Below are 14,605 nucleotides of genomic sequence, written 5' to 3' on the forward strand. Positions count from 1 at the left end.
AAACAGTAAAGAAAGAATTGACAATTCTCTCTGAGACTGCACCCTCTCTATTTCTCCAGTTTGAAAGAAATAGCTAAAACATTACTGAAAAGGTAGAAAATACAAGAATTTTAAACTTATGGACATCTAAAAAATACTCATAAAATTCTCTGGTAAGTTACATTCTTATGCTTGGGAAAATATTTGCAACGTGTAGGAAATAATAATTTTTTTCTTTTCTTTTTTTTTTTTTTGAGACGGAGTTGCTCTGTCGCCCAGGCTGGAGTGCAGTGGCCGGATCTCAGCTCACTGCAAGCTCCTCCTCCCGGGTTTACGCCTTTCTCCTGCCTCAGCCTCCCGAGTAGCTGGGACCACAGGCGCCCGCCACCTTGCACGGCTAGTTTTTTGTATTTTTAAGTAGAGACGGGGTTTCACTGGGTTAGCCAGGATGGTCTTGATCTCCTGACCTTGTGATCCGCCCGTCTCGGCCTCCCAAAGTGCTGGGATTACAGGCTTGAGCCACCGCGCCCGGCCCAATAATTGTTTTCTTTAATCCATAGAGAGCTCTTGCAAAGCAACAAGATGTGGTCTAAGACCAGTAGAAGAAAGAAGCAAGTACCGTGAACAGGCAATACATAAAAAGCCACAAATATAAAACTATGTGAACTGGTAATCTAAGAAATGTAATTCAAAGAATGATGAAATGCCACTTCTCAAACATGACATTTTCAAATAATAATAAAAAAAAATTATTAGTAACATGGGTAAGATTTCAGGCCAATAAGGATATGCTTAAATTAATTATGGTATTAACTTGAGACTGAATATGTATTAGTATTAAAATCACTTTTCAGAAGGGAAGGAGAATGGGAAAATGTTGGTTAAAGGGTATAAAATTTCAATTAGACAGGATGAATAAGTTCTGAGATCTATTATACAGCATGGGAACTACAGTTAATAATAATGTGTTGTATACTTGAAAATTGCCAAGAGATTATATCTCAAATGTTCTCATCATTACAATCTAAGTATGTGAGGTAATGGATAAGCTAGCTTGATTTAATCATCTTGCAATGTATACAAATATCAAAACATCACACTGCACACCAAAAATATATAGTTTTTATTTGTCAATTATACCTTAATAAAGCTAGGAGAAAATCATTTTTCAAATGACATCTGCTGACAAAAAATAGCCTGACTCTTAACCATTTAGACTGTGATACTAGTTTTGTGTATTCTGACACATAAATGATTTTTAAAGAAATATAGCATAATGTCACAAATTGTAATATAGGCCACTTAAAATTATCAATCTGTTTCACTGTTCTCCAAATTTTCTCAATACAATGTGTTTGCTTTTTAACAGAAACAGTTTTCGAATTTTGTTATAAACACAATGGTTTACTCACTATCAGTAAAAGCACTTAAAATCTATAAAGTTCTTGGCCAGGCACAGTGGCTTACACCTGTAATCCCAGCGCTTTGGGAGGCCCAGGCAGGTGGATCACCTGAGGTCAGAAGTTTGAGACCAGCCTGACAAACATGGTGAAACCGTCTCTACTAAAAATACAAAAATTAGCCAGGTGTGGTGGCGGCACCTGTAGTCCCAGCTACTTGGGAGGCTGAGGCAGGAGAATCGCTTGAACCTTGGAGGTAAAAGTTGCAGTGAGCCAAGATCACGCCAATGCACTCCAGCCTGGGCAACAGAGTGAGATTCTATCTCGAAAAAAAAAAAAAATCTATAAAGTTATCTTAGAATTTTACAAAGCAACTTCATAAGTATTATCCCATTTAATTCATACCACAGCTCTGTGAGGTAGATATTGGCACCACTATACGGAAACTTTTCTTAAAGTGAACACATTTCTCTGTATCTTGCAAGGACCAGGCAGAGGGAAGGGTCACTCCAGTTATAAGAATAAAGGAATCCTTAAAAACAAAACTTTTTATTATGAACATGTCCTGCCGACAATTTTAAACAATGTCAGTGATAAAACACTTCACCTTGAAAAATCTCTTGTTGGCCTAAATGCTAATTGCTGCATGTTAAGTTTTCATGGTTTGTATAAGCTTCAAATTAGCATCTTACTTGTCCTTTAATAAGCATTGTATTCTACATGGAAGTTAATTCAGAGGCCCCCAACCCACATACTTGGAAAAAAAGTACTTTTCAAGAGTAAGTTTTGTAAAGCTGCCCTGTCTCCTCCATGAGACTACATATTCTTGAGTTAAACAGTCAATTTGAAATAAACAATAACACCATGATCTGTAAAAATGAGCAAACAAAATTTGTGATACATTAATTCTTTTATTCTTATGTGACCACTTGAAGTTTTTATTTGTGTTGAAAAATTAAAACAGTGAAACAATACAAACTGCAAGGTGCGATACTTGAGTTTGGTAAATGCAAATTCTATTTTGCAGATGAAATATTTTTACTAAATTTTAATACTTTAAAATGTATTCCTTTAATTATTAATTGCTTTAAAACTAAAGAAGGAATGAGGACAATAATAATTACTGTGTATTATTACATGACTATTACTTAAAGTAAATTTTCATATAAAAGTGAAGGTATTAAAAAATGATGCATTTTGGGTATCAAATGCAGTAGGTATATCTCTAGTCTTATTATAGAGTTACGTTATATCCTAGGGGAAAAACATCTTTAAATTTGTCCAATGTGTGCATTACAACTTTGCTAAATAAAGAATATATGCCAATCATTTTCCTTATCTTTCTGACACGTTCCAAATCAAGGAGGTCTTATTTGTTTGCATTTTTAACTTTATGGAAATGTAACAGTAAGATTTTAGAGAGCATCAGACCATTTATTTCAATTAGAAGCAGTAATGAAATCTCTTTAAACTACTAGATGTCACTTAGTCTTTATGTAAGACAGATTGTATGTTTAATTCTTTTTGGCATGATCCACAGTTATTGGCCCTTAATAGTTTTTATATTGACTGAAAATGGGGACTCCCTCACTACTCTTCTCAGGCCTCCCCAGGTCCAAACCAGTGGCTGATCTGAAAGAACATTTTTTCATAAAACTTAGAAAATCACTGATAAAAACCTTTCAACTCAATACTAGTAGTATTAATAGTAATAACAAGCCTTTTCCATAGCCAGCAATGCGATGTTGTTTCTAGTTCTGCACACGCTATAACCTTGAGAAGCTGTGTGCCATCAATTATGGTTCCCAGTGTACTTTATTCCACCCTGGACAGTGTTCTTTCAGCTTCAGGGTGTCTTCACCTCAGGATAGGCCTTCTTTATTTCTGGGACCAACCCTGATCAAGTCCATGTCATCTGACTCACCTTACTTCAGGAAAATTAGTTTCAGAACATATTTCTGATGAATCTGAGCACTTGAACAGAATCTGAAGAGAATTGCATGTTTATCTATTTATAGAGTTCTGATTTCTATCTTATTTTTCATAGATATGCCTTAGATAACTACTGAAGAACAGACAAAGGTCTTGAGGGCAGCCTTAATATTGCCACTCTTGCCTTTAGCACCTTTTTTTCACTCAAGAGTGGGGAGGAAAGAATGAGCACAGCTATGATTACATTATGATTTGATAAGGTGGTAGACAGTAGAGGGCTTTCTAAGAACAGAAGGACCAGCAAGTTAAGAGCCCTAAAAACACCATTACACTATCCAAATCCTGATTATTCCATCAAGTGCCGCACAGTTTACTGACATCCATGCACGATTTACCTAATTCTTCCCTTTTTGGGTCACAGACACCTTTACACTAAAATTCCGTCTGGAGAGACCATAACAGGTACCTTGCTCTTTGCAAATACATGGGGAATTGACTTTTGTGTTTTGAAAAGCATTTTGGAGGAATTTGCATATTTACAAACATGGATACCCACTAAGAGCATTTTTTAAATGTTTTAAACTAGGGAAACAGAGTATAAATATCATAAAATCTGAAAACCATTCTATAAGTCATACCAAAAAAAAAAAAACCTCATTAATTTGTTGCCAAGATTACATTTTCCATTTCACACTTTACTGAATGTCATCACTCTTAACTGCCTGATTTGACTCCAAATTACTTTAGGTGTTTACCCCAAACCAGATCTATCTGATAAGAATGAAGGCTTGCCACCACTGAAGATACACCAAAGAATGTTCTGAGACATCAGAGCTCTAGAAATGTTCTGAGAAACAGCAACACAGAAACAGCAACACTGTGATCTTCCAAGTGACTGTTTTCAAGATGACTACCTAATTTTGAATATCTAAATTTTGAAATGTTTATATTTTTAAAAATCATTTTTGTTATTCCATCCTCCAGTACACAAGATCATTTCCACCAAAAATCTACCACTGATTTATCATCAAACATCCCTATCATTAGGAATAAGATCTGGGTCAGCGGACCCTTCTGTACACAGCTGACACATGGCCACTATGATGGAGACTGAGATGTCCAAGCAAACCCATGTACAGAGGAGCTACCACAGGTGAGTGCTTACAGCCCGGCTGTTCATCTGGCAAATGTTTCTTTTTCGCTCAACACCTGTTAGTAAAGAACACCAGAAGCAGGTTACTTTCAATTGGAAGGCCAGCAATACAGCTTCACTGTCCCACCTCCGGTACCTCACCTCTCCAGCGCTATGCCATGACTTAGCCAGCAGGGGCCTTGATTGCCCTTCTCTTCCACAAGACATCATTGCTGTCTATTACATTGATGACATTATGCTGTTTGGATCTAGTGATTGAAATGAAGCAGTTACTTTAGACTTACTTTGCATGTCAGAAGGTGGAAAATAAATCTGACAAAAAATCAGGGACTTTCTACCTCAGTGAAAACTGCAGGGGTCCAGTGACTTGGGGCAAATCAAGATATCCCTTCTAAGATGAAGAATAAGGTGTTGCATATGGCTTTTCCTACAACCAAGAAGGATGCATAATATCCAGTGAGCCTCGTTGAATTTTGAAAACAACATATTCCTCATTTGGGTGTGCTACAAAAACCTATTTACTGAGTGACCCCAAAGCTGCTAATTTTGACTGGAGCCAGAAAAAAAGAAGGTTCTGCAGCAGGTCCAGGCTGTCGTGCAAGCTGCTCTGCCACTTGGGCCATATGATCCAGCAGATCCAAAGGTACTTTAAGTAACAGTGGCAGACATGGATGCTGTTTAAAGCCTTTGCTGGGCCTTGGAGCTGACTCACAGTGCAGGCCTCTAGGGTTTCTGTGCAAGACCCTGACAGCACCTTAATCTTGGACTTAAAGCCTCCAGAACTGTAAAGAATACATTTCTATTGTTTTAAACACCTAGTTTGTGGAACTTTTTATGGCAGTTCTAGGATACATAGAAATGTCGATCTAATAAGTTCATGAGTGTTAGCTCATCTCATCTCCATAACAACCCTATGTGGCAGTCACTAGTTTTGCCTATATTTCACAGAGGAGCCAACAGTGGCCTAGTATGGAGCAGAGCTGGGACTTGAACTGTGATATCTGGTTCTGTTGTGCTGAACCACTACACTACAGTGTCAGCAGAAAGCAGTACCATTCTTACTTAAATGAATTCCATGGGCTCCCATAGCTCACAGAAGTCATGTTTTCTTAGTCTGGGAGATGGGCACTGATATGGTTCTCAGCACATTGCTCTTGAGGACAGGTATTAAGCATAGAAGAGTAGGTGACTTGGTGTATGATTTGAGGAATGCCTATAATACCTCTTAATAACTAATATTTCACAGTAGCTAATTTATTTTGTTAATGGTGGTCAGCCATCTAGTCAAGCGTGGGCTTGCATGAGCCTGAGAATCAGCAGCTCCTTCAATTTTGTGTCCTTGGTGTCGTCTCACTTGCTTCACCTAGTCCTGGCCATGCTGCAGAAAGAGGCTTCTTTTAAAATGTCCTACAGGAGTAGCACTTGCATTCCCAGTTCTTCTTCACTAACCCTTGAGGAATAAACATTTTGATCTGAAATTTCATCATTCATTACCTTTACTTGAGTTTTAATCAGAGTTGATTTTTTTAACATTTGAAATAAACATAAGTGCAACATTCTCCAATCCTTCATGTTTTCAGAAATAATATTCAACTTTGATATGGTGCAACTACTACATGTCAGGCATTGGATTAGGCCTCCACATACAAGCAGAGACCATGTCTGTCTAGTTCCTTGCAATCTTGATCTTAAAGCCTAGCACATGGCATGTGCTCAGTATTTGTTAAGTGGAAGGATGGATGGATAGATGGATAAATGGAGGAATGGATGGATGGATAAAAGGAAGGATAGATGAATGGAGAGATGGATGGGTAAATGAAAGGATGGATGGATGAATGGATGGATGGATAAATGGAAGGAAGAATGGATGGATGAATAAATGGATGGATGGATGGATGAATGGATGGATGGATGGGAGACGGATGGATGGGAGACGAATGGATAAATGGAAGAATGGATGGATAGATTAATAAATCAATGGATGGATGAGTGGACAGGCAGTTGGCTAATGGTCCACTTATGTGGAAACTCCATAGGCAGTAAACAGTGAGGAGCACACAAAGGCAGATGTTCCCACACCATCAAAGCTCTTGTCTCCTTCCGGCCCCCACTTTTTTCCACAGTGTTCCAATCAGCCACTGAAAACAAAACAAAACAAAACAAAACAAAAACCTAGAAGGATACAGGTTGAGGATATTTGAGGACACTGATTGAGTTGGAGACAGTTGAAGTTTTCCAGCTTCCAATCTGTCCCTAGTAATGTCATGAGGGCAGAAGGAATTCTTGGGAGGAAGAATATTTATTGCCATTTCAGCTTCTGCCAACATGCAAGACAAAACTCCAAAGGACACAAGCACATCTTTGCCAATCTCTCTCTCTCCTTTCTAAACATTTTACCCTGGCCCCAGTGACAGAAACCTTCCTACTACCTCTGTCTCTCCAAATCCCTTCATTCCAGGCCATCTCTCTAGAATATCCATAAATAGCCTTAGTATGTGATGCTTGTTACTTCATAAAAGTCACACTAAGGGTATGAATGAAGATGAACACTCCTACAAAACTATTAAATAATGCTATACTAACTCAAACAATTTTAATTGGTAGATGTGGCAAGGAGCAACTTTTCAGTGAAAAAATCTAGACGCCTCCCCCACACAATTTACCCTACAGCCTGCCTTTTGCTTTGACAAATATATTTACAGCCCCATACCCTTCACATCTGCCACAGCCCTATAAGCACTGCCAGACATGATGGAATTCAACAAAATGTCATGCACAAATATGTGAATGGTGAGCATTCCTTCTGTATGTGCGTACCTAGAATCCTATACATTCCATCATGTAATGTTTATGACCATATCTAAACATTACCTGATGGAATGTATAGGATTCCACTAGATCACAACATCGAACATTTCTATATTAATACAATGCTCTCCTTAAACCTCTAATCCTTCCATCTCCTCCCTCACTGGTACTGCTCAGTCAGAAAGAGAAATGAGAGCTCTTTGGTGTAAGGACTCCAAAGGTCCCAGTCTCCTGACCCCTTCTTCTTCCCTCCCCTTGACCTGGAAGAGAAGTTCCCTGCCCACTGGAAGCAGAAGTGAATGCTCCCTTCACTTATGTGCCCTGGGCACAATTCCCTTATACCTCCTCCAGGACCCTGGTCTCCTGGGTTGTCCCCCAGCATCTCCTTTTCTCTGGCTACTTACCATTAACACTCAGACATACTCCAGATTCTCTCATCCTAAACACAAACAAACCCACAAAACCCTTCCCTTGACACAAAGTCTCCCTTCTTCCTCCAGCTGTAACCTTAGTTCTGTCTTCTCATCAAACTTGGTTTCAAAGTTGTGGGTCATCCCTGTCTGTACCCACTGGTCCCATCATCCAAATCTGCTGTGGCAAAGGTAACCGATGGCATGGTTACCACTTCCCATGAAGTGATTTGGTTCTTGTCCTACCTGACCATTATCTGACTTCCTGACCTGTCCCTCCTCCTTGAAACATCACTGCTTCCAGTGGCTTCCAGAACACCACTTCCTCTTGCTTTCCACCTACCCTCTGCTTACCCTTGTCAGTCTCTCCATGCTATTTACCCTAGAGCTTCCCTTTTGCTTTGACAAGTCTGCTAGAAAATAAAATACACTTATAGCCTCCCTTAGAGCTTTCTCTTCCTCTGCACGTGTCTGAAATCCTGCTGTTCCCCAGGGGTCCTCCCTCTACTGCTCATCTGTAGTCACAGCTGCAGTGTGCCGTGTGTGATGTAGGGACATTCCACAGGCATCTCACACTCCATATGTTTCAACCTGAAGGCAATATCTTTCTCGCCCAAACTCGCTGTTCTCCTGGGTCTCCTACATCACAGCACAATCCTAAACCAGGAATCTGCGTGTCATTCCAACCCCTCTCCCCTCCTACCCTGTCATCCAAACAATCATTTAAGTTTTGTCAAGTCTACTTCCATTGCTCCTGCCCTACGGTCATAAGTGGCCCATGCCACCAGCATCTCTCTCCTGACACTGCAACGATCTCCTAAGTGTTCGGCTTGCCTCTGGTCAGGATGTGTCAATAGCTCCCTTCTGCTCACAAGATATACTCCAAATTCTTTAACATGACTTCTAGGCCACCCAAGACTGGCCGCCGCCTGCCTCTCCATCTCCTGCCACTTTCTCCAGGCACTCAGTACTTTAACCAGACAGAATTCCTTGCCATTCTTGTTGATGCTAAACTTCCTCCCCTTCCTGGCCTTTGCACACACTGTTCTCTGCTGAGAACACTCTTCCCCTTAAGACCCGGCTCCTCTTCAGGCTAAATCTGCTCAACCGTCAGTACTCAGGCCATGGGTCAGTTCTGGAAAAACTGAGATGGTGCCCAATCCCTGCAAACTGGGTTGGATACACCTGTTCATGGTATCATATACCTCTCATCAAATCAGTCATCCCACATTATCATTATTGTTCATTCCATTTTAAGTCTTCCCTACTGGATGCTAAGTTCCCAGAGGGCAGAGCTTTCACATCCTGCCAACCACAGCAACCTAGAGTCCAGCAGAAGGCCTGACATGGAGAAGCTTGGTAAAAAATTATTTTATCTCCATTTCACAAAGGTAGAAATCACAGCAGTCAGAGAAGCTACATACAGGGCAAAAGAGGAACTCTTCCAATGATGTTTGATTTCAAGCCTGGTGCTCTCTCTAAGCTCCTGTTTTTTCAAAGCTATAGACTTCCCTTTGGAAAACACAAGAAAATTTACTTTTCATTTATGTTTTAACTCACTAATCCCTAAATCGCATAACCTTGACCATTACTGGATCAAATCCTACAATCCTTTCAGGTGATTCTTGGGAAGACCCCTCAACTTTCCTCTGTAAGAGACTCACTCTCCCTATCTCAATAATCTTTGGCATAATTCACTTTCCAGCCATCTAAAAATCTCAGCAAAATACAAAATCACAGGCATCATCGATGCAAATGACTGCAAAGGGGATTGAAGCCCACTCCACCAAGCAGAATTCCAAATGCACATCAAAAATACTACACATTCTGGCCAGGTGTGGTGGCTCACTCTTGTAATCTCAGCACTCTGGGAGGCCAAGACGGCTGGATCACCTGAGGCCAGGAGTTCAAGATGAGCCCGGTCAACATGGCGAAACCTAGCCTCTACTAAAAATACGAAAATTAGCTGGGCGTGGTGGCAGGTACCTGTAATCCCAGGTATTACTTGGGAGGCTGAGGCAGGAGAATCGCTTGAACCCAGGAGGCAGAAGTTGTAGTGAGCCGAGACCTAGCACTGCACTCCAACCTGGGCAACAGAGTGAGACTCCATCTCAAACAAACAAACAAAATACTACACGTTTGAGCATGATAAAGCCAAGGAAAGTGGAGAAATTAGAATGTGGATCATATAAGAAAAGAAAAAGTCCTAGCACTGCTCATGAAGAAACTAGCTACATCAGAAAACAAATTCTTCAATAATTTAAAATCCAAAACTTAAGAGGCAATGCACATATAAGCAACAAATCCAGAATGATCAACATGATCTGGTACTAAACATGTGTAGGCTCAGCTTGCTATATATGTATATTAATTATATGTGTACATTAATTATATGTTAATGCCTATTTCATTGTGTGTTACTCTTTCTTACAATAAAGTTTGTCAGCACCAGTTTTTTTGTGGTCCCCAACTCAAGGATCAGTGAAGGAGATAATGAAAACACTTCTGTTTCTATTTTATTCTTCCATCAGTTTGAGGAGAATTAAATATGTATAGAAAGTGAATAGGAGCATATCTTTGTTATCAAGCATTATTGCTATGGGATTTATTTTAAAGCAAAGGTAACTGAAGTAATTATTTACGTGGGAAGTAAATAGTATTGCAATGCAACTTGGCATTTTCTTATGTAAACTGCACTTATGCAAATGCACTACCATATTACCCACTGATCAAGGCAGGAGTCCACAGTTCAAAGCCTATGGGCTGACATTTCATCACCTCAACATCCTTTCCAGCCTCTAAATTTGATATGTAGGTCTGTCTTTGGCTCTTTAAGAATCAGAACTAAACTGTGTCAATTCAAGCTTACCCTTCTCATCTCCAGCCCACAGTGTCCCTGCTCTCTCCACCCCATTACACAGCACTTTTCCTGAAGACTAAGCAAGCTCTAGTGACACACTTTGCTTTCTGCATTACCTTTCTTGCCAGGACTTGAACTATGCCCTCACCAAGTGCCCAGGTACTCACATTCTCTCAGACTAAGCCCACCTTACTTCCTGGGATGCTAATAACAAACATGTAACTGGGCTTTGATCTCCTTTGACCTGCTGTGTCCAGGACCAAGCCTTCATACTCATGACCCGATCTCTCTGTCCACACTAGACACACACGGAACTCCTACATACAGGCAACTGACTGGGAAAAGTGTTCTCTCCTTTCCTGTTTTGCGCACACATCGGTGGCACAGTCAGAGTGGGTAACCGGAACATGTGTTTAATTTGAAGCACTCTGTCCTCCTAACCTGCCTTCTTTGTATCCTCCTTAAAAAAACCAATTAACATGGTCAAGCAGGTTATCTGAATTGCCTATGGTACCTGCAAAGTAGTAGATAATAGTAAACCCCTTATTCCCATCTACCTTAGGTATTGTTATCTACTCTTTACAAAGCTTTCCCTTGAACTTCCTTAAGTCCAGGCATTACGGCCTTTACTTAAGATTCGACAGCAATACTACCAGGGCCCAAGATGCCCACACAACACTGAGATTAACCACATTTCCTATTAGGGAGTTGGGTTTATGTGGCCCACCAGCTGAGTATCTTTGCCATCATTTTCTCTCTGGGCTCTTCTAAGTCTTGATTTTTAAGCTGAGGTGCTCATATTCCTGTGCACCTTCTGCAACCCTGAGGGTTACCTGTGCTATCTACTTCTCTATCAAGTTAGGACCCTCTACTCTGACAGCCGCCCAAGCTAGAAACCTAAACCGAACAGATTCGCAGCTAGAAGCAGAGCTCTGGTGTGAAGTACAATTTTCTGTTAATTACCCAGCTCCTACTCCACATTTCGGAACTTTCAGGTTCCTTTCCTGAGGCCCCCTGTGCAGAGGATTCCCTTTTAGTTCACTTGTGCTCGATCCTCCTCTCCCAAATGCAAGTTCACTCACACTTCCTGGAAGTCACAGTTGTACCTACTTCATCTTATCTGGCTTAATAAACCAAACTGGTGACAGCACAGACCTCTGAAGCACATCCTGTGACCCGATTATTTCCGATATCCTTAGCACCTTATTGTCTCCAGTATACCTGAATTTAGGAAATCATCTCAGGTGGACTGACACGTGCTTCCTTCACTTTTCCCGTTAAAATGCTCATGTGAATGGTAACGCTTCTCACATTTGTAGCAGCGCTGGGATTTTTTATGGAATTGAGAAAGGCAGGGCCTGACTTCCCACTCTCTGAAGAGTTCACCGATTTCCCTTGGGAGTTTCTCAAGACTCAAAACAGGAAAAGAAAAAGAGAAAGGAAGGTAGAAAGCAATGTAGGTATTAATCATTTTTCTGGTACTCTTCAAACCCAAAACTATTACAGAGGGCGTTAGGAATTCCCCTTGGCTACCAGGAAAAGCAGCGCGAGTCCGATTCCTGACAAGCAAGCACCAGAGACGATGTGGAGTTTTGGTCGTTAGTTTAGAGATAACATCTGGATGCGGGGGCTTGTCTTACCAACCACTGGAGACACCACGAAGGAAGAAATAATGGGCTAATACAGAAAGAACATAGAAGAGGGTCCCAGATACCCAAAGCCTCCTGGCCTCTCCGTCGTCACCTGGAACGGGCTGCAAAGCCTTGGCACAGGCAGCTGGGTCGTGTCCCCTCCCGCCGCACGCCCCGGGCCGCCCGGACGGCACCTCCTTACCTTGCGGGAGTACGGCGGCTTGCTCAGGTGGATGCCGTCACGGACGAGCTTATCCCTGATCATGATCTTCAGCTTCAGTTTGGGGTAGCTCACCAGCTCCCTGCTGCGGGGGGCGGTCGTGTGGCCGCGAGAGTCCCCGTGGGTGCCCTGGGCCGGGCCGCCGCACGGCTCCCCCCGGCGGCCGGTGGGGACAGCGTCGGCGGGCTGCCCGGGGGGCGCCGGCTGCGGCTCGAGCGTGAAGTAGAGGCCGGCGGCGTTGGCGTCCTGCTCCCGCAGCCGGCGCACGGCCTCCAGGATACGGCGGCGGTGCGCGGGCGCCAGCACCCCGATGGCATCCAGGTCCGGGTCCCCAATCTGCTTGCACACCTCCAGGTCATCGTAGCCGTTATCCACGAAGGACTCCGCGTACTGCGGAAGCTTCAGCGCTTTGAGCCACTCGTAAACTATATTGGTGCACATGGTGGGACCGGGAACCCCGCCGCCGAGCACCTTCCCTGCGCCCAAATGGCACGGGCGTCACCAGTTCTTGGAACTTTTAATCCTCTCCTCCAAGGGGAAAAAGGTATCGCAGTAAAGTTTTCCTTTTAAAGGAAAGGCTAGGGCAGGAGGCGGAAAGCCATCAGAAGAAGCCTGAGGATGGGAGAAGCGAACAAGCAGCAAAGTGAATTCCCCAAGCAGCCGCGGAGCTCGCAGGCACTGGCTGCTGGGCTGGGCTAGCCGCTCCGCGCCGCTCCGCGCCGCCCCTGGATGCGCCGCCGCCGCTGCTGGCGCGGGGAGGGGCGCGCGACGGGCGCGGGAGGGGGTGGAGACGGGAGGGGCAGGGGCACACCCCTCGGACCCGCGCCGGGTCAGCGCCGCGCAGCGCCGCCCGTGGGTTTTCCCAGCCCGGACGGTCCGGAGGCTGCGCGCCGCATCTCGCGCTCTGGCCGCTGCTGGCGCGCTCTGCGCCGCGAGGGGACTCCTCCGCGCAGCCCCGCGGCTGCTGGAAGCGCCTCGTCTTCGCGAGTGTCAGTCACTGTAGTCCTCCCAGCGGGAACCCGGTGGCTTCTACGCTGCCAAGCTCCGCTGGCTGCCCTGGGTTGCTTTTCATATTTCTCTTTGATCTGACTCCTCTAGCTCGTGGAAGTCTCTGCGCTCACTTCTTCCCGACCCTGCCGGACTCCAGCTTGCGCGCCCGTTGGCTGCCCAAGGACAGTCCCGCCGCCCCACGGCGCTGGAGACGCTGTGGGGTTCAGTGTCCCTTCCTTCCGGATCCGCGTTTGAATCCCCTTTCCTCGGATCCCGTACGCAGCCCAGAGCCCGGCGATCTGGCTTCTTCCGTGGGCGGCCACTCAGTGACCCGAGCGGCGGCGCTTTGGCCCTGCGGGTGGGCGCGATTTGGGGACGGCCAGCGTCCAGCCGGCGTGCGCGCCGCCCCTCCTCGCTGCAGCTGGGCACGTTGGGCGGCAGGAGAGGCTGCTGTGCTGCCTGGCTCTCCCTTTCTAAGCTCCCGGGTCTGCGAAAGTTTGGGGTGGGTTGTACTTTCTCCTAGGTCGGTCTGTCCCACCCGGTACCCCACCCTACTTTTTGCCCGGCCCCTCACCCTTGTCGGCGCTATGCTTTCTCTCCGGGCCCCCCACCATGTATATTACACGGGCTCCCTGGGTGGCTTTGCTCCCAGGGACGCTGCCATGCGTTCAGCCCTGGAGCCCGTGAATCCGAGCCTATGCTCTCGCTCCCGCCCGTGGATTGCATGAAAATCAATAGAGCACCACCCAGCTCGTGTTGGAAGGGACGCTCAGACATCTCCGCCCACGGCATTTTCCCTCTAGGAGGTAACAAAATCAACCGAGTTTCCCCATCATGCCAATGTCTGAGCAACCGCTTGGGAGTGGGGACTCGAGTGGCAGGTGGAATAGACCAAGTGCCTGGTCCCCATTTTCCGGTGTCTGACCTCTTCTTGAGACTAAGGGAAGTGAGGGACCGCGGGGTCAGGTACTGTCTCCTCTCTTTCCTCAGAAGAGCGATTCAGCTTCGCACCTGAGCTGTTTAAGGACCGGATCTGACCCTTTTCCTGAAGATTGCCGGTGGGGCGTGCCAGTCTCTCGCCCGACCTTGGGAGGTGGACAAGGAGTGATTTCAGAGTCGTTTCCCAACCTGCTGTGTGTTTGGCCTTTGGGTGGGTGGTAGGTGGGTCCTCTTACCCTAAACCAAGAGAGCTTAACCCCCTCTTGGGACAGGAACCCTTTAA

The 14,605-nt window shown here is 44.5% G+C and overlaps 1 protein-coding gene across 1 annotated transcript in view; it reads right to left on the reverse strand.

Moving 5' to 3' along the window:
• SAMD5 (sterile alpha motif domain containing 5) overlaps nucleotides 1–13,073 on the reverse strand; it is a 67,195-nt gene extending 54,122 nt beyond the window's left edge. Inside the window, exon 1 of the mRNA XM_033235131.1 lies at nucleotides 12,376–13,073. Within this exon, the coding sequence (XP_033091022.1) occupies nucleotides 12,376–12,834 (459 nt within the window). The 5' untranslated portion in view covers nucleotides 12,835–13,073. The remainder of the gene's footprint in view (nucleotides 1–12,375) is intronic.
• Between the last annotated feature and the right edge of the window lie 1,532 nt (nucleotides 13,074–14,605).

The sequence above is a fragment of the Trachypithecus francoisi genome, unplaced genomic scaffold (genome assembly GCF_009764315.1).
Source record: "Trachypithecus francoisi isolate TF-2019V2 unplaced genomic scaffold, Tfra_2.0 Lachesis_group15, whole genome shotgun sequence".
In the NCBI taxonomy this organism is placed as follows: domain Eukaryota; kingdom Metazoa; phylum Chordata; class Mammalia; order Primates; family Cercopithecidae; genus Trachypithecus; species Trachypithecus francoisi.